The sequence below is a fragment of the Perkinsus marinus genome (assembly GCF_000006405.1).
Source record: "Perkinsus marinus ATCC 50983 genomic scaffold scf_1104296930488, whole genome shotgun sequence".
Lineage (NCBI taxonomy): Eukaryota > Perkinsozoa > Perkinsida > Perkinsidae > Perkinsus > Perkinsus marinus.
In genome coordinates, this window is record NW_003216064.1 from 241,968 (window position 1) to 260,858 (window position 18,891).

At 49.7% G+C, this 18,891-nt stretch overlaps 8 protein-coding genes and 2 non-coding genes across 10 annotated transcripts; all 10 read left to right on the forward strand.

Moving 5' to 3' along the window:
- Positions 1-570: 570 nt before the first annotated feature.
- On the forward strand, positions 571-652 carry Pmar_PMAR006427. Its single transcript has one exon. It is a non-coding gene; the product is annotated as a tRNA-Ser (tRNA).
- Positions 653-2,795: 2,143 nt separating this feature from the next.
- Positions 2,796-3,616, forward strand: Pmar_PMAR006428 (conserved hypothetical protein; the record flags this gene model as incomplete). The annotated part of the gene is made up of 4 exons (XM_002786964.1): positions 2,796-3,057; positions 3,107-3,207; positions 3,287-3,417; positions 3,463-3,616. The coding sequence occupies 4 exons, from the start codon at positions 2,796-2,798 to the stop codon at positions 3,614-3,616; spliced, it is 648 nt and encodes a 215-aa protein (XP_002787010.1).
- A 1,396-nt stretch (positions 3,617-5,012) lies between these two features.
- Pmar_PMAR006429 (hypothetical protein) lies at positions 5,013-7,005 on the forward strand (the record flags this gene model as incomplete). The annotated part of the gene is made up of 5 exons (XM_002786965.1): positions 5,013-5,676; positions 6,221-6,356; positions 6,572-6,605; positions 6,682-6,788; positions 6,834-7,005. The coding sequence occupies 5 exons, from the start codon at positions 5,013-5,015 to the stop codon at positions 7,003-7,005; spliced, it is 1,113 nt and encodes a 370-aa protein (XP_002787011.1).
- A 64-nt stretch (positions 7,006-7,069) lies between these two features.
- Pmar_PMAR006430 (hypothetical protein) lies at positions 7,070-7,460 on the forward strand (the record flags this gene model as incomplete). Its single annotated transcript, XM_002786966.1, has 3 exons — positions 7,070-7,123; positions 7,153-7,275; positions 7,320-7,460. The coding sequence occupies 3 exons, from the start codon at positions 7,070-7,072 to the stop codon at positions 7,458-7,460; spliced, it is 318 nt and encodes a 105-aa protein (XP_002787012.1).
- An 806-nt stretch (positions 7,461-8,266) lies between these two features.
- Pmar_PMAR006431 (hypothetical protein) lies at positions 8,267-8,639 on the forward strand (the record flags this gene model as incomplete). Its single annotated transcript, XM_002786967.1, has 2 exons — positions 8,267-8,326; positions 8,538-8,639. The coding sequence occupies 2 exons, from the start codon at positions 8,267-8,269 to the stop codon at positions 8,637-8,639; spliced, it is 162 nt and encodes a 53-aa protein (XP_002787013.1).
- Positions 8,640-8,899: 260 nt separating this feature from the next.
- Pmar_PMAR006432 (kinesin, putative) lies at positions 8,900-11,281 on the forward strand (the record flags this gene model as incomplete). Its single annotated transcript, XM_002786968.1, has 10 exons — positions 8,900-9,045; positions 9,187-9,245; positions 9,393-9,637; positions 9,687-9,854; positions 9,898-10,091; positions 10,228-10,342; positions 10,476-10,667; positions 10,718-10,849; positions 10,914-11,000; positions 11,090-11,281. The coding sequence occupies 10 exons, from the start codon at positions 8,900-8,902 to the stop codon at positions 11,279-11,281; spliced, it is 1,530 nt and encodes a 509-aa protein (XP_002787014.1).
- A 111-nt stretch (positions 11,282-11,392) lies between these two features.
- Positions 11,393-11,464, forward strand: Pmar_PMAR006433. The gene has a single exon. It is a non-coding gene; the product is annotated as a tRNA-Gly (tRNA).
- Positions 11,465-13,312: 1,848 nt separating this feature from the next.
- On the forward strand, positions 13,313-13,957 carry Pmar_PMAR006434 (hypothetical protein; the record flags this gene model as incomplete). The annotated part of the gene is made up of 4 exons (XM_002786969.1): positions 13,313-13,388; positions 13,423-13,529; positions 13,687-13,855; positions 13,899-13,957. The coding sequence occupies 4 exons, from the start codon at positions 13,313-13,315 to the stop codon at positions 13,955-13,957; spliced, it is 411 nt and encodes a 136-aa protein (XP_002787015.1).
- A 278-nt stretch (positions 13,958-14,235) lies between these two features.
- Pmar_PMAR006435 (hypothetical protein) lies at positions 14,236-14,798 on the forward strand (the record flags this gene model as incomplete). The annotated part of the gene is made up of 3 exons (XM_002786970.1): positions 14,236-14,366; positions 14,457-14,555; positions 14,609-14,798. The coding sequence occupies 3 exons, from the start codon at positions 14,236-14,238 to the stop codon at positions 14,796-14,798; spliced, it is 420 nt and encodes a 139-aa protein (XP_002787016.1).
- Positions 14,799-14,901: 103 nt separating this feature from the next.
- Positions 14,902-18,378, forward strand: Pmar_PMAR006436 (multidrug resistance ABC transporter, putative; the record flags this gene model as incomplete). The annotated part of the gene is made up of 2 exons (XM_002786971.1): positions 14,902-15,048; positions 15,211-18,378. Exons 1-2 carry the CDS (start codon positions 14,932-14,934, stop codon positions 18,376-18,378), a joined length of 3,285 nt encoding a protein of 1,094 aa, XP_002787017.1. The 5' UTR covers positions 14,902-14,931.
- Positions 18,379-18,891: the final 513 nt, after the last annotated feature.

Sequence of the window (18,891 nt, forward strand, 5' to 3'; positions counted from 1 at the left end):
CTTACATGTATTGGGATCACATATAGCTTTCCTCGTATACTCCAGCGATTGGCCGGGCGTAAATCCCAGCTGTTTGAAATATTCAACACACCACTCCTTGCCATGTGCCCCGGGAACCGCGAGGTTGTTCGGAATATGACTCTTATCCCGAAAGGAATTCTTCCCGGGGGCATCACAATTATTCAACGAATACTGGCCGGGCTTGATCATCAACTTGATAGTCTCTGTAGTTCCCAAATCGCATCGATCATGATAGGCGTAGTATGATGCCTGGTCCTCCCATCCGACTGGCTCTGAGAGAGATGAAGCTGAGAGTGGGATTCCACAGAAGGTGAGCATTCCATAAAATTTTTTTACCACGCCTCCAAGACGAAGGCACGGAGTTTGGAATGTTTGTAACGGTCGCGGGTTCGATTCGCGGCAGGGGCCTTTCCCGACGATTTCCCGCTCGCTCTCCGTCACAGCGCACATCAGTTTCGAAAATGTGCGTGGCAGCATACGCTCCGCTGGCTTCGCGAATACGTGATGTGTCTCAGTGCTGAAGCTGCATGAGACATCCCAACACTATACGACAGCGTGTCCGAGTGGTTAAGGAGGTGGACTTGAAATCCACTAGGCTCTGCCTGCGCAGGTTCGAATCCTGCCGCTGTCGTTCAAGGCCTTGGCACACGCCAACACTAGAGTTTTAAGTCTTGGCACAAGCCAACACTTGATACTCTGATGTCTTTTGGAACTCCACATGGATAACTCACTCAAAATTGTTGTTGTTGTTGTTGTTGTTCGTGGTGTAGTAGTGGTGGTCGGTAGCGGCGTAGTGATAGTCTTTTGGGTATCTGCAAAACTAATATCAGAGCAGCTCGGTTCCCTAGAGATGAGTGGAGGCATGGAAAATTCCGTGATGACTATGTTCTATACAAAGGCTATTCTATTGGAGCCCAGTGTAACCGCTTCTCTAACAGCATACTCCTTACATGTGTTGGGGTCACATATAGCTTTCCTCGTATACTCCAGCGATTGGCCGGGGGTAAATCCCAGCTGTTTGAAATATTCAACACACCACTCCTTGCCATGTGCCCCGGGAACCGCGAGGTTGTTCGGAATATGGCTCTTATCCCGAAAGGAATTCTTCCCGGGGGCATCACAATTATTCAACGAATACTGGCCGGGTTTGATCATTAATTTGATAGTCTCGGTGGTTCCCAAATCGCATCGATCATGATGGGCGTAGTATGATGCCTGGTCCTCCCATCCGACTTGTCCTGACACAAAACTCCAAAGAAAGCCACCACGATTATCACACCAACGAGATAAGCTACGTATTCATGAGATTCAACACAGCAACGAATGCACCCCGAACGACCGATAAGACTTCACACCTACCGTGCCCAAGACTCAACGCATGGCGATGAGCCGTCCCCTTCAGCTCAAAACCTCCGCCCAGCTGTACAAGCGTCAGTAGGAAACAGTAACGCATATAAGGTGGAGCTCCAGCAACGTGTATCCAATAGAAATTTTCGGGGTGATAATGGCTGATAACGACGCGAAATCATCATAGTAGGTCGGCACCTCCCCCCCCAAGCATACGCTGTTACCAACACTCTCACCATCGTGGTTCAGAAACAGTCGCAGAAATGAATTCGTTAATAATAGCACACGTTTTAGCCTACTCTTTAGGCCTCTCGCTGATGCCACCGCCTTCGTCCACAGTTCATCAAGTGGAAACTCCCTGAGAGAGCTTTCGTCGTTAGACCCCCTCAGAGATGTCGTCTCACAGTCACCTCCGACCGTGCCCTCAAGCACTCAATCGACGTACGAGTTCTGCTGCAAAACACTCTTAACATCCTTGGCAGCCAATTCAACGTACTACTGGCCGGTCGACTTTTCACGATTGAAAACAGCCCACGCATAGCCCTTCCTACCACCTACAACAACCTCGCCACCTCCAGTCTTTAGTTTTCTAAATACAACTCGAAACGATTGCTTCGCTCCGCTTATATTCCTGACCATTGATCGTCTAAGCCTGCCTGTCCAACACCATCACGAGTACCTCAATCCCCCCCACCCTAAAAATTTCGATCGTCAAACTCTGAAGCACTACAAGATACCTCCCACGCGCCCGGCTCGCCCTCGAAGACCCTTGCCATTGCAGCTTGTGGTCAAATACACAAGTCTTATCAGCAAAGCATTCAGAACCTGCGCTTTCTTTCCTCCCGACGATGCCAACATGGACCGAACGACTCCGTTCCCTAAACGAACCCCATATCTGTTTCTCCTCTCAAAAACTCGAGTCGAGGACAGAGTGTTTCCAATGATAAGTCCATCATTTTTCCTAGAAGTACTAATATAGTATTGACCACCCTAGTATAACAGCCGATATATGAGCATGGGTGCAGCAGCAACGACCGGTTGTCGCCCGATTTCAGTTACGTTGATCGCTTCGCTCCGCTCAAAAAATGGAAAGATGAACTGCTTCGCTCCGCTTAAGGCTTTCTCGCTCGCCCGCCTGGGAAAGTCGCTTCTTGCGACCTCCGAGCACTCAGTCGGGTCGTTTAGAAGACCTCTAGACGAGTGCCTCATAGCGTTATAGCCTCTTGGGGGTTCCTCGTTGGAAGCTCCCTACACTTACAAGGAAATGGACTCAGTGATCTCCTTATTATTACGAATTCGGCGCTTGCTAAGAAATGCTTTATTGCGACCGAGCCTAACTAGAGCGTCACATGAGCAGAGGGTGAAGTAGCAATGTCGACAGCCGCATAGTGGGTGTAGCAAAGCAGTGTATCTCCTTTACGTTTAATATGGCCCAGTCCAAGCGGAAGAACGAGTCTCAGCCGATGCCTCCACAGAAACCGAAGATCTGGCGTGCTCTGCTCCCCATAGGCGTCTTGCTCCTACTCAAGCAGTTGCCTCTCAGCGAGGACCAAATGACTATAATCGGCCGAGTCGTTTTTGCCATCCGGTTGGTAGCTCAAACGGGCGTGTTTTTGATGATTTATAGAAGTATAAGGAGCAACACAGAGGGAGACAAGGAGATCGTTCCAGCTCACGAGAAGGACGCGGGTAAGAACATATCCAAGGCCCTCGAGGGTCGCATGTCGCATGTCGGCAGGCCTAGGCCAGATGGAACCGGTCGAAGCAATGACAGTTAAGCAATATGATACCAACAAGTTGATGGACCTCGTGCAGAATCAGCTCATACAAATCGTCATTGTAAGCTCCTGGGGTTGTATATCGCCCTACGTAGCTCGTATGAAGTCTCGAAGGAGAGGCGAATCGTCGTGAGTTTTAGGTCGTATTTATTCACTACAGGATGGGTTACGTCCAACCATTAATCCTGAGCTCGGTCATGGCGTTAATGACTCTTACTGACTCGGAGGTCTTCAAGCTGCATATATTAAAACAGGACCCCCACGACCATAGGTACGTCACTACTCGCTTGAGGTTGTATTATGTTATTCTCATCAGAGCACTGCGACGGCCGTTTGGTGGCGTGAACCCACACAAGAGCGGCTTTTCAGCACTGGTCGACCAGTTCATGGAGGCAACTGCGGAGGAGGATGAAGGGCCGAAGAAGGGCAAGGGAGCTAAGCCTTCCAAGAAATACACGAAAGCTCATTAGAGAAAGATTTGGCGAGTTTACGGTATGCGGGGTATCCGATGCACCTTTTGTTACATACCAGATTTCTCCTCCTCCACCCTATTTGCGTTGATCAAAATATCGTGTCCAAGTGGAATGGGGGACTTTTCTCTGAAGAGTTTTCCCTCGACCGGTATGAACAATATCATCACGCCGGAGGTGGCAACTGCTTCGGTTGAATCAATCGTTGCGGACGTAGATTTGAATCCAACTCCTTTATCGACAGAGGAAAGTGGAGTGTCGGTGAAGGTTGAGACGATCAACGTTGGGAGTACCCAAGGTACCGTCTTGTTGGACTCAAACGTTAATCATAAACCCGCCGGCTACTCATTTCGGGGAGAGCTTTTTCTGTCTTTGCCCGAGTTGGAATCGGTGCGGGAGTGTTTGGAAGGCAGCGGATTTGCATTTGAGGAAGTGAAGACTCCGCCCGCGTCGCCCCAAGCTGAGCTGTCCTTCGCGGCGACGGTCTCGGCTCTAAGGAGGAGTAGAGAGTCTTCGGGCAGCATTGTTGACGGGGCGAGCGAGAAGTCTCCTGTGATGAGGAGTTGCACTATGGGGAAGAGAAAAAGGGTAGTAAACGGTGGGTAATATATTCCGATCGATTCAAGTTGTGAAATGAGTTTCGATTTGTTAGTATGAAAACCAGTTTCTCCCACGAGCCTTTCAATGAGTTTCGTCTGTAGTGAATATTGTGGTGGCATTTGACTAGCAAAAAAATAGAAAATTTGATCGACTATTTCGACTTGGTAAGCCTCAGGGAGAGAGTGGAAGTGCTCCGTCCCAGTCCGCGAGCTCAAGCATGAAGACGAGCTCTGTAGATGAGCAAAGGATGGGGCTCCTACCTAGGCGAGGTCCTACTGTAAAGAAGGATAGTGTGCCTGTTAACGTCTCAGCAGCAGCAGCGACTATGACTTCCGGTAGTGCTATTTTAATGAGTGGAAAGGACCCGGGAGCTCGTATAGTGATGCCGCGAGGATCGGTGGCGAGAGCTGGTGAAGACGGCGCTCATTTGAAAACAGTTTTCATGGGAGTGTTGAACACTATTGAGGGCGACCAGGGATTTTCCGGTGCTGATAGTATACCATATTGGTTCAGTCATCCGGTTCTGCCTCGGCAAGTGGAGGGGGTCAGCTTTAGTGCGTGCCAGCTGCCGATCAATTTGTCCCATGTGCGGCATATGGTAGAAGAGGGGAAGTACATTACACATTTGGAGTTGGAGAGAGACCTACGTCGACTTGTAAGATTTGCATTGAAAAATTACCCTAAAGATTCGCAGCCGTTCAAGGCGGCGGAGCGGTTGAATAAATTGTGCACGGAATTGATGTTTGATGCATCATATCGCATTGAGAATGCGCACTATGTGGAAGTTCAATACCCGATGATTGACGAACCCCCAGAGACGACTTCGGCTTCGAGCGCGCCCCATAGGCATCAATCTAGTGGAGGGGGAGGGCATAAGGGTGGCAAACAATCAGTTGCTTACAAGAGTAAAGATGAGGGGAGTTCTAAGGAGGCGCGGAAAAGAGGCAGAAATTCCGGCGGTGCCGGGTCGAAGACGACCGAGTCGGAGTTGACGGCCCAGATAGAGCAGCTCCAGGACAAGATATCACAGCTGACGCAGTTCGTGTCGAATCTGAGCGAGACCCCTCGGGTGAGCGGCGGCGGTGGTGGGTCGGTTAGGAGGGATAGTGTGGGGGGCCCTAGAGGGCCGGCTTTGCCTTTGACGGCAGAGGAGAAAGTTAAATTAGAGGAGGACATGAATCAGCTGACGCCTGATGATCTCTGTCAAGTAGTGGATAAGAAGCTGCGTAACTGTCCTGGGGTCGTACTGGATCCTTTTACGGGGATGCTGCAGGAGCTAGATGTGGACATGATGGCCCCGAGAGACCAGAGGAATTTGAAACGCTATGTGGCGCGACTACTGAACCTTCGTAATCAGAAGGTGAAGGAAAATGAGGAGCGAGCTCGGGAAATAGTGGCGCAGCAAAGAGCACTGGAGCAACTCCAAGAGATGCAGAGGAGGCGCCGTCGGGCTAACTCCAGTAGCTCTAGCAGTTCGAGTAGTGGAGGGAGCAGTTGTAGTGATAGTAGCTCGGATGAGGAAAGTGCTAGGGAGACGGAGCTCAAGCGACTGTTTCAGAAGGGGACTGCTATATCTGCGCAGGCCGGCGGTCGTGCACTACGGTGAAGCTTCTCTCTATGGTGATCTCGTGAATGTAGTATTATTGTTGAGCCCTTTTCTGTCCAGCGTAAATCGATATGGACAATGTTAATAAAGTATATATTTCTACGTGGGTTTTGGCCGTCGTCGTCATTACTATTATATTTCGAACCGCCCATGTATTGCACGTGAGTTCATTACAGTAGGTGGATATTAGCTGTGATGGTAGTGCCCTTGAAGTTAATAGCTGTAGAAAGGGTTAAGCCGTGTAAGCTCCCTGTTGTGTTGAGTCTCTGGCCAATTGAGGACAGACAGGTTTGTATTGAACCATGAGTTGTAGTTCTTGCTGTTGTCTTCCTCTTAAAGGAGGTAGTAGTAGTAGTAGTAGTAGTAGTACGCTCTTCCCGAATTGGTCCTACTACTAGGTATAGTAGTTGGTGCCACGTCGCTAGCTGTCATCACTCTAACGAACTGTACAATAATCGCTCACTTCTACCTTCACGAGGCAGTGCAGTACATACCATGGTTGCGGGACGGTGAGGACCTTGTGGACCCCCAAGGGTTGGTCTTTGCCCTTAGAGCTCGTCTACTGGGCACCGGTATCAGCATGGAGTATCTCATTCATGACTGTGGCATTGGGGATAGCAGCATTATCGATGCCAGTGGGCTCTGGCAAACTACCATTGTCTCGTCTCTACGCGTCTATGCTTTTCCTATCGGGCATTTTGTAAGTAGTAGTGTATCATACAGAGTAACGGTGGTGGCCCTCGCCTCAGGTGGTTGACCTACGGCTTGCACTTTGGCTTCAAAGTACGCAGTTTTTATGCACAACTCCTACCAGGTGTAAGGGAGTTCATTACCTCTTCTTCGCTGCTTTTCCCTGTAGAACTACCTCATCATGAAGAGCAGCCAGGCGAAGGAACATCAGAGCGCTAAGATGGGCGCTGCCATGATAGCAGCAGCATTCACAAACCCTTTAGTGGAGTCACTGGCGTAATTGTGAATCATTGGCCACTCTATTGAGTCGTGAACTCTCAGATCGGATATGCTACCGTACCCCATTGACATCGCCTTCTATTGTGGGACTCGTATCCACTTCGTCATCATTCCCTTTGGGGTCATCCCGTTCATAATATGCATCCTCAACCTACCCTATGCTCTTAGCTATGCTAGTAAGGAAGCGCTCGTGGGCAACCCTGATGATATATAATTCTTCGTAATTATCAATACGGTCATATATTCTATACTTTTGTATGAACTATATACTTTTTAAAATGGAGGTCGGCAAAGGAACGGAGTTCAAATTCGAAACCATCATGAAAAGCTACGTCAGCGCAACTTCCGTTTGTGCGTTCAGGCGACTGTTGGAGTTTCACTAACAACTCGTTGCTTAGATGTGGTGGAGGCTGGTGGAGACGGTACCGAGTTTTGCCGCGCTGAGGACATTCCCTGGTTTTACTCCTTGAGCCCAGCTGACCAGGTGCGTTGAATGTCTCCTCCATATGAACAGTTTTGACTTCTCAGGAGAAAGTGCGAAACGGTGAGTTATCTGATGACGAGGATGATGACGATGATGAGGTCAACAGCAATCGTCCATATCGTCCGAAAGCGGCATCGGGCGCTAACACTGGGAGAAATTCAGCGATGCGGAGAAGGGCACAATAGAAAGATAAGGTATACAGAAATTCAGCAGTACTTCCCGACTTCAGTTGTTTGCTCCAATTGCGCTTCCGATTTGACAAGGGTTTTCTGCCAGGTTCTCCCCACCATGATGGTCTTTGTTGCAGTGATGAAGGAACATGTTGGGGTGATGATGAGATTGTCTCGTAATCCTCGAGTTCGGTTCGAGTAATCAGTCAATTATTGGGAGTAGCGTGCCAAAGTCAACGGTCTCCCATGTGTATTCGTAGACGAGATGGTGAACTCGTGAAACATTCCGATATCGTACTTATCCTTACGGTTTTCCTACTACCCCACAGTGTGTTCAAGCTCATATTATCATTTACTCGGCTACGCTCAGTTCATCTCCGTACCGTTCGGAACCATGCTGGGCTATTCGTTGCACTAGCAGGTTCGGTTTTTTGAATTCCCTTCCTGCTCGCTTCTTCTCATATGTTACATCCGCACCTGTGGAAATGTTCCTTTCACGGGATTTCCGTATAGAAATTTCCATTGGCGCTCTCTTGAATATTATTCTGTGAATGATCAACCATGCAGATCGTGTATATCTCAGTCGAGCAAGATTTGGAATTGTCGGATGAATGGTTGATGGTTTAGTACCTCATTGACTTTATTCGTTGTGTTGGTTGCGTTCACGAAATAGCAACGACGTCGAAGGTTTGGTATCGGCCACTCAGATGCTCTACTTATGTTTATCACATTTCTAACACCTGGTGGTTCATCGAGAGGATAATTAGCTTCGTTAGGAATGTCTCGAAGCTGAGCGTAGCCACGTGTGCTCTATTTCATACATGTCGAGTTCGTCTGGCGCCGCTCAGGGCAACAAGAAGTCATCTGATGAGTGTGTTAAAGTAATCGTTCACGTATCAGGGAGTCACATTGTGCTGTACGTTTGCGTTGCAAGAATTTCAGTGTTGGAAATATGCACTACGTCAACTACATGTTTTGGTGACAATATGAATATTCTGAGGAAATTTTGGGGGATTCTTGTTGGGTATAAAGGGGGAAACTCCTGAGGTCAACTGAGGTGAGCTATCATTCTTTCCAACACTACTGTTGCAGGTCGTAATCCGTGCAAGGCCCAGTATCGGTTCAGTCGGTGTGGAAGTGCCAGAGTCACTCACTGCTCCATCTGACACCGCATCTACTGAGGACGACCGGTGAATCTTGGGGATTGGTTTCGGATCAGCATTGTCGTATCACAACTCGCTTGTATCGAATACTTGAAGTATCTAGATTACCTCCCTCGTTGTTAATCGTTAGGGAACTCACCGCAATGGTTGAGATTCTGTCTACAGTGATACTCATAAAATCATCAACTAGCTTCACGAAGTTGAAGCGAAAATTTCCTTAGTTGTGCAATCTGCACAATTACATTCGTCGAGAGACGAGTTCACGAGTGTATCAGGTACACCATAGATTCAATGGGAAAAAGTGTGCAAGTCGGTCATGCTATTCTCTGCTACTCTAACGTCTTCGGCCCGGAGGCGACACAGGAGGACGTGTACAATACAACTGTTGGGGAGGTTTTGGACGCCGTCCTCGACGGATTCAATGGCGCAGTTTTCGCGTAATTGTAGCTGCCATTCGGTATTGACTCATCACACGTGTCGAGAAATGATTATACCTAGTCAAGAGGCTGACACGACTAACATTGTATTTCACGCGACGTGAAGTTGATAGTATTCTTGATGGTTTTCATATTGGTTAGGTACGGCGTTACTGGCAGTGGCAAGACATTCACGATGATGGGAAGTGGAGAGAACAAAGGTGGGTACCTTTCGGCTTGATAATGGTATCACATTATATCTTGCCTGTTTACTCTTCCATCGATCGTGTCACACGATCGAGAAGAGTAAACAGATAAACAGGCTTACACACGATTCGTGTGTAAGCTGCTGATGTGAAGTGCTACAGGTTTGATCCCGCAATCATTCGGAGAGCTATTTTATAAACTGAATGCTCGGCCGGGAGCGACCATCTCGGTGTCCTTCCTCGAAATCTACGGAAAGAAACTCGTGGATCTCCTTAACACTGATGCAAGAGCACTCTCGGCAAAGACGAATACTACCACGAACTTGGAGATATGTGGCAACAGCACGAGAATCCACGTTCGGGGCATAACGGAAATCGTCGTTAAAAACGAGACACAGGCCTTGGAGGTTCGACCCACCCAACCTGTTGCCGTCACAACGACCATTAACTCTCGAGGTCCTCCAAGACGGATGTAAGATGCTGCACTTTCGTCAAACGGAGTGCAATGAGTCATCGAGTCGATCACATGCAGTGTTTACCATCAATTACACCAGTTGTGCCGGGCGTCGCTCTAAGCTGGTCTTGATTGATCTAGCAGGGAGTGAGAACGTCAAGAGGAGCAAGGTGACGGGCTGACTTGCACGCTGGTGGTCTCGTGTCACACCAGGTGAACAGAGACGGTGTGAAGGAGGCCGGAGAGATCAACTCCAGTTTGTCTGTGCTGGGCCGTGTTGTTGAAGCCTTGAACAGTGGCAGCTCGCATATCCCTTACAGGGAGTCTCTATTGACCCGTCTCCTCCAGGATTCTCTGGGGGGCAGTTGCAAAACTTGTATGATAGCAACCATTAATCCCGAACGAAGGTGAACTCTCTCGAAATCAAAGAACTGATCTGAACAACGTGAATTCACACAGCTAATTTTATGTCGGGTAGTTATCGGTATTGCCAGTAATCAGTAGTGCAAGTTCTCTGGTGTATTATCTATGGTCTTATGATAGGAAAGAAAGTGAATACCGGCAGACTATGAATACACTACAGTTCGCGCAGCGCATGAGCAAGGTCGTGAATCGCCCAAAAGTTGTCGCCATCGATAACGTTGATAAGCGGGGCAGCGTGAGCTCTCCTGTAGGTCTAGGCTAATGGTCGCAGCTGCTTCCCGTAGTAGCTCGTCAGTCATGTGCATGCGTGGATGCATATAGATGCGGAATGGGACGAGTGTTTGTATTCCTCAGCGAGCAATTCTCAGGGTTTCAACCGACGAGAATTAGAGGAAACGATGACTCGCACGATGGAAGAGTTCAAATCCGAGTTCAAAGGCTGGAGAGACAATCTGGAAAATCTCGTTGGACAGAACAACCGGACGTCTTTCGCCGAGCTAGAGGAAGTTAAGCGTGTCCACAGGGAAAACATCGGAGCGAAAGAGCAGCATATCGAGGACGTGAGGGTAGCCTTGCACTGTTCTTGCTGAGCAGATAGCCTCGGCTTGAGGTGCAACTTGAGGCTGCTAGAGATGAAATTGAGCGGCTCCGCGCGGCAGTGTCGGACCGTTCACGAGAGGCAGAACGTTATATAGAGGAAACTAATGAGAAACACCGCAGGGAAACTAGAAAGCTGAATGAGGTGCTTTGAAGATCCTCGAGCGGCGGAGAGTGTTTTGACGGACATGCATAATCGGTCCTGTCAGGAACTGGTATCTGCTGCTGCCGCCGCAGCCTGCAACCAACAGACCGCTGCTAGACTAGAAGCCGAGCTGATAGAGATGAAGAGACAAGTACGACGCAAGCATAAATTCTATCGATGCTATGCCTCTGTTGGAAAAGCATGTCCTTCATTGTTGGTAACTCATGTGCACCTTGGCAGGTTCCTCGCACTCATGGGTTGACATCACAACTGGAAGTCCAAGGTGCTGAGATTCAGCGTTTACGTGCAGCACTGGAAAGCGTGACCAGAGAGAGGGATGAAGCGATGGGGAAGATGAACATCGTTTCCAACGACGTCGGTACGGTGGCGAAAAGAGATGAGAACGCCAAAGTGAGTAATTTTAAAAAATAACTTTGCAATGCAAATAACAAAACAACCTATATGCAAACTCGCGTCAACTTACTGTTAAATAACTTACTTACATATACTCACTGACTCACCAGTAGATTCCAAGATGCAACAGCACCGCTAGTCTAATGGTTAGGATATCTGCCTTCCAAGCAGATGGTCCGGGTTCGATTCCCGGGCGGTGCAGTTTTTCTTCCAATTCTTTTCTTGGTCGCGTATGTCACATAAGCAAGACATCTTTTCTGCAGAAAGGAGCTATCAAACTCAGTCCCACTGAGACCAGTCTTGTGAAAACGTCGGCTGTGCCACACGCCTCGGACGCCGTACTGAGTGTGCAGAACGATAGTGAGAGCGGATCCGCAAAGCCACTCGAGAGGTGCCTTGGACGTGCAGCAGCGTCAGTATTTGTTATTGTCGATGGGTTCTCAGGACTCCTGCTTTCAGGAATGCATGTGTTCGCCAGGACCCATTCCAGAAAAGAGAGGTAACTGGGGATGCTAATTGTGTCTCGAGTCTCTCTGAGGCACGGCGTACTGTGATCGGCAAATGGGTGTTCAAATAGTGTCGATTGATTGGGCGCGACTGAGGACGTCTTTTGTCTGATTCAAGGCAGGAGTGTGGTAACCGCAGCGTGGCTTCAGGTGCGAACATACTCGGAGGGCTCCTTGACTCAACCCAAACGGGAGGCCTCCCCGGTAGCACAGCGGGAACTCAGAAATGTCAATACTGGAGATCGTGTAACCATCTCGACATTTATCATACAAGCTACTCATTGTATCCATTGTTATGTCATAGACCCCTGTACCCGACTATTGTTTGCGTGTTTTTCCACTTAGTGGTGGACTGGCGATGCGAGACCCGTGATGAGGCTCTTGGAGCGCCGAGAAGGACACGGGCACCGACAACCGAGCACGGAATGTGTTCTGCAAAGCTACACTCATAGGGCCCCGCCTGTGCCCACGAGCTTCATCGGGTCGGCGTATTTGAAGCGAGCGTATTGTCACACTGGGTTGCAGGCTCCACCTAGAATCAGCTGAGCCACTCGACCGCAAACTGATGGAGAGTGTTGATCGTCTTGAAGCTTACGTATCCCAATATAGCTGTCAGCACAATGTTCCCAACATCGAGAAGTTGAGTCACGATCAGCAGTGGGCTGCAATAGAGTATCGTAGCCAAACTCTCAGGCAATAACTCGAGAGCTGAAACATATCTACAACGGAGCGAGCGTCTCTCCTGAGGAGCTTTATCCTAGTGTTTACCATCTCCTCGTCGAGGTCCTACATCTTCGCAGTACCAAACTTTCTCAGTTGGCACTGCGGGTAGTCGCAGTTGAAGCTGTACTTGCTCATCAGGATGAACGCGTACAGGTGCTCTCGCGATTATGCTGGAACTCGCCGGTCAACCGGGCTCGTTGTGTGACAGATGCAGACCGAATGGGACTGCCTGAGCTCCTTGTCACAATCCTGGAGGTGTTTGTTACATTACTGACCGAATTCCCTGAATGCCTTACTCAGGATTCTGGTACCAGTGATCGACTGGCTGCTCAGGCGACGCGATTTACAACGGTTATCATAACGCAAGCGTGGCGAGGTATGAGGAAGTTGAATACGAGATCTGCTGGTGCTGTCATCCCAGATGCATCGGAGGGTCCCGGGGCTCCCGTACCGGTGCCCTACTGTTCGACAATGATGTTGCGCGCCCTCGTGGTAGCTTTCAAGCAGCACCATGCGAACCCTGATATATTCGTTCATACGTGCTTTTGTATCTACGGGTTCATACAGTATCACTCAAAAAGGGGTCCATCGGATGATGACGAGGAAACGCTGCGACAGGTGACAGGTCGTTCTTCGGGCACGATGCTCATTCGGGTGCTGGTGATAGATTACTGATTCTGGGAACCTCAGGGCATCGAGATGCTTCGCGAGAGTGACATTGTCCGAGTAATCCTCGAAGGTCTCCAGAAGCATCATCATGTGGATAAGATGAGTGGCTTTGCTGGCGTACAAGTACTGCAAGCCTTCTTCAGCCACAGCAATGCCGGTGAGCAGTCCGTCGATCGGCTACTACTACTACTACTACTACTACTACTACTACTACGATATAGGGCCCCGTGCTGATGCGGAGCCGTGACCATGATATTTAAGATTCGTTCCTCGCCGATGCCGGTGATTTGATGATACAAGAAGCTGCTGAGCTCATACTGCGAGTGATGTGCATTAATACAGGCCACAGCGGTACATACAAGCATTGCGTGCTACTGCTGCAGACTCTACTGGCTTCCGCGCGGTATAGCGAGAAATGCAAAGTGAGCAGACTATGCCATTCACATATATGCTTATCTCGATGTCGGCAATGGTCATACTAGCAATGACCATTATGATCTTGTATCCACTCTGATTCATCTTCAGAGCACCTTGAGTGAGTGCCCCCACTTGCAGCGTGCTTTGGTCGCAGCCCGCGATGCTTTACGAGATAGGACTATCACGCCTGAGATGGTTCTAGGCAAGCAGTTGGTGCCTGAGGTTCTGGGTGAAAATACGAGGGCGGCGCTCATGCGTATAGATGCAGACGACGACAGTGAGGGTCTTGCGAACGCCCGATACTGTTGATAACTATACAGATACCGTGTATTGTACGCTCATCTGCCTTGCCCGGGTCTTCGGTGTGGAACTTGACTGACTTCTGGATGCCAAGCCGTTGTTGTGGCTTTTGTCATGACTGTTGTGATGCCGCATGGATCGTATATTACTGGTTTTCAATTCGGATTGGCTAGCATGTGTTGAAGGTCATTACTCAACGGCCACAGGGTTGCTGTTCATTCATGGCGTTCCGTTGTTCACGGTAGGTGTTATCAACTGGGAGTAACCGCTTGCGTCTGCTCGATCACTGTAGTGTTCAGAAGGAAGCTGCCACGACTCGTGCGATCGTTGAGTGTTAGGGTTCTGTATCGTGTTCATATGCCTGCAACCTGCCGAAACAAGCCCACCATCCCTGAGCCAAGGGCGCCCCCTGTGGTGCCCAAAGCTGAGGAGTGCTCCTGGGGGGACACTACATTCAATGGCCGATACCCGGCCCTTCTGAGCAACCAGTATGTTGAGAAATTCAGCGATGCTCACGCTAGGCTCTTGCATGGGTACTGTCTGCGATGTTTGTTCTAGCGAGCTGGGTTGGTGACCAGGTGTCTGACACGAGGGGAGCCTCCGCCGTTGGTGGTCAGCAACTTGCAGTACGAGACGATCTTGTCTCGAAGGCTCTGTCGAGTTAAGCTGGAGCAACGGTAGCGGCTGAGATCAGTTGTGGTTTTATTCGTGATGAAGTGGCTCCTTGCAGGCGCGTATTGTTGGGCCTCAATCCGGATGGTAGACGTGTTGAGCGGTATAAGTGGAAAACTAGAAGTGACTATGCTAACTCGAGGGTCAAGTTCAGAGGGCAATTTGTGAAGGAGAAGTCGGAGCATTTGGCTATCGAGGACGCACCGTCAGGGGAAGGGAAACTGCCAATCGAAGACGCCAATTCATGAATCATTTCCTTGCAGTAATTTCCTTGTTGTGTTGAGCCAGCTGAATGCGTAAAGTCAATTCCAATCAACAGAATCGGAGCAGCATTGGTCGATGGTAGTTTTTGACTTACTTCTTGATATTTGACAGTATTTGATGGCATCAGTGTGGTCCTGGACCAGCCGCGTTTGGAGTACCCTCACATTCGACTGGGTATCCATCGAGTCGTGCTGGGCCGGTGAGCCCAATACGGCGCCCGATCTCCCGCAGAAAGTGAGCCTAAGCATGATGATACATTCTTCATGTCGTCTGACCCGTATACGGTCGTTGTCATTGCCCGGTCGTAGTGTGGAATGTTGAGAATTTGCGCCGTTGTATTCGACAGTCATTGTGCACCAAGCGCAGTAGACTTGTTAGAATTTTTGCTGTTTTCAGATTCTCGGTCGCCACTCTCGTGGGGGCGTCACTTTCGACCTACGCGGCCTCGCATGGGAATTCCGTCTGGAGCTCATCCAAATCTTCGTCATCGAGCTTACACTTCACTGCATGAACCTGCAGTCGATCATCTACCTCCAGACACTGTTGTCGCTGACTGAAGAGCCCTCAACAGCTGATTTGGTTTTTCTGTCGGCCAACGTAGCCTTGTGGCTCTTGAGAGCTCATGCTAGCTACTGGATCTCCTGTGTAAAGGCCCATATACGAACTACGCTCATCTACACCGTGCATTGCACCAGCATCGGCTTGGCCGCAGACACCGCTCGAGGGCAGTCTATTCCGAATCTTATGTTCAGCGACACTGCGGACGCTGTTGATGGTCTCGTCGCGTTGGTAGCTGCCTGGCGTCTACCCATCGAGTTTTCCAGCTCGCTTTACGTGTTATGGACGAACCTCACTTACGGGGTCATTCCGTGTCTGCTGATGATAGTCGTGCTACGTAGTGCTGCACTTGCTCTTTCTATCGTGGATGGCAGCGAGCGCAGGGCCTGGCAGGCTCGCAGAGATGAGCGCATCAACTTGTGTGAAGAAGCTTTCACTCCTCCGGCTTGTGGCACTCTGGCTCGACTGGGGTGGACCAGAATTTGGGTTCAACTTATTCTGCGAAGTAGAGAGAGGGAGCTCACCCTCCTTGGTAGGCGCGAGTGGATGCGCAAAATTCGTGAAGGCGTCGACTATGCGCAGCCTCTGATGGTCCAGTTCGTAGCGGCCCTGGTTATGATCACTACAACGTCAGTCGAGCCCGCCGCAGTGGTTCCTATGTCGCTGATGCTGGGCAACGTAGCGGCTCCTATGAATCAGTTCCCTGGGGTGATACTGAGCTTGTTGGAATGCCGAAGTGCCCTACAGCGGCTTCACTCATTCTCTGTGTTGGTTCCTGTCCGAGCATGTGCACAGGACAAACCCGAGTTCACGCTTGATCCGAGATTTGAAGGGCGCGTCGTTGTCATTGATGTGAAGAATGGCGCCACTCTTGCAACAAGGCTCCTAGCCTCGTCGACTAACACAGTAGCTGTCCGACAGACTCCGCAGCTTTTGATCGGTTGTGGTGATACTGTGCGAGACAATATTGTTTTTGGATTGAAAAGAGACGATGCTCGTCTTGATAGCGCAATGCGACTGGCATGCTTGAGGGACTTGCCTGTGTCGAAGAAGGTCGAGACCCTGTCGATGGGACAGGGGGCGAGAGTGGGTTTGGCTAGAGCTTACTATCGTATCCTCTCTGGAGAGACTAGGAGTACCGTCCTTGTCCTAGAGGAACCTTGTATCTCCCTGGACTCGAGGACGTCGACTATGGTGATTGCCAATTTAGTCGAACTGTTGAAGCACACTACGTCAATCGTAGTGTCGACAGACCATGCCGAAGCCTTGGTATCAAACTTGCCTCGAGAGGTTGTTTTCGTCGCTAGTGACCGCCCTAGAACCTCAGGTCAGGAGTCGTATAGAGTTGATTCAGTGGCGCCTATTGGTAACGCTGTGAACGACTCGGTGCCTGAGTGGGAGAAAGAGTATAATTCACAATGTCACAGTCGATGTGTGCCGTTAGACATCTATCTAACGTTTCTGGCTTATGTTGGTAACGGTTACACTTATTTGATCATGGTGCTCATCGCTGGGATTATGGCCACTCAACACTTTCTGGAAGTGTTCTTCTCCAGAGTAGCGAACGGAGAGCGAGAACTCCTATGGAGTTATGCAGCTTTCCTTACGGTCTTTCTCATGTGTAACTTTGGAGCATTCCAAGCTGAGGTTTCTGGCGGGCTCCGTGGAGCTAATAAACTTTTCGCTGAGTTTGTCTCTAATCTGCCACAATATGCCTTTTCTCTGGACGCTGTTGAGGGTCCCGATACTCTAAGTCGGCTCACCTCAGACGTCAATGTGGTCGATCATACTTTGACCCGTACTCTTGGTGTCTTGTGGGGAGCTGTATTATACCTTCTTTTTAAAGCTGCTTTCATGGTATGGACGTCACAGAACTGGCGGGTGACCATGTCTATGATTTTGCTAGTATGCTTAGCATTCGAGATGATAGCAGCAGGCCCATTTCGTCCAGCCAACCGCGGGGTTCATCGGAGGGCTGCGGCCGCCCTGGCGCCAGTGATGGCCGCGGCCCACGGCAGTTTCGAGGTCCGCGACACTATTCGGTCGTATAACGCAGCATCGTGGGTCGCTGACCAGTTCTTGGTGAATGCTACAGAAAGTGCGAGATGGCAGTTGCTTGAGGATGCGTGTCGATGTTGGCTCTCTTTGCGTCTGGAGATCATCGGATTCTTCCTCACTGTCCAAGCTACCTTCGGAAGGCGGACTGAGGACCCAATACTCGCTGGCATGTGGATCACCACTGCTCGAGCTGTCTCTGGTATCGTACAACAACTTATACACAACTGTGCAGATATTGAGCGTGATTTCGTTTCCGTGCAAAGGCTTGCTGATGATCCTTTCCCTGGTCAACAGGAAGTTAGACCGGTGCAAGAAGAGAAGATCTCTGGTGGCACGATCGTGATACGGAAAGCGACAATTGGGTATGGTGATACCATCATCCTCGAGGGTGTCAATCTGGTCGTAAATACTTCTGAGAAGTTAGCTCTGGTGGGGCCCTCAGGGGCTGGTAAGACCACTTTACTGAACACAATACTAGGCGCGACCAGAGTGTTTAATGGAAGCGTCTGCATCTGTGGCGTGAGCCCTCGTCAAGCCAACAGCAGTCTAGTTGTTCAATGCGTACCTCATTCTCCTGTTCTTTTCCGAGGATCATTACGCCAGAACCTCGATCCCGAAGAATTGTTGGTCGACAACCTCCTGTACGATGCATTGGTTGCTGTTGGTTTGCCGGAACTGGCACCCAAAAGTTTAGAGTGCGAGGCATCCGACTTCGTGAGGACTACGGGTGATCGTATACGTCTCTGTCTTGCACGAGTTGTCCTGGCCCGGAGAATCGGTCAATTGCGAGTGATACTGCTCGATGAGTGCGCTGGAGTTTTCCCGGATGAGTCTGCGAAGAGGTTTGTTGGAACTTGTCTGAGATTGTTTGAGGAACAAACTGTTATTATGACGACTCATCGCCGATTCTTAATGACTCTCTTCGATAGAACTGTGATGGTTGAATAACTTTTTCAGAGCGTCGTCTCGAGTTGTATGCTGGAAGCCCATCACAACATCGAACGAACGTTCGCGAATCGAATGAACCTCCAGAATGGAACCCCAGCTGAACACAGAATGTATCAACGTTCTCGAATCCAAGATGATCCAGCCACAGTCATATACTCTCTCTGAGAGAAATTGCGGTAACAGCAACCATCAAGTAGTCAGCTCCTTTTTCTCATTTGGAGAAACATTGCGTTGTAACGTCTACGATGATGCCGTATCAAAACTGGTACCGACCACTGGTCGGCGACCAGTAGTGACTTTAAGCATGCGGAGCTAGCACCGCCACTCGTGATTGGAACTCTTCTTAGGCGCCTTGATGCAACGAAAAGCGCGAGCTCTATGGGAGCCCACTAGAACATTGAACACAACATGCTGTCCCCATGAGACACTATGATGCGTGGTCAATGGCGCCACGGTCTGGCCCATCAAAGAATGCACCTTGGTCCACAACTCATTCTTTTTGACCTCAACTTC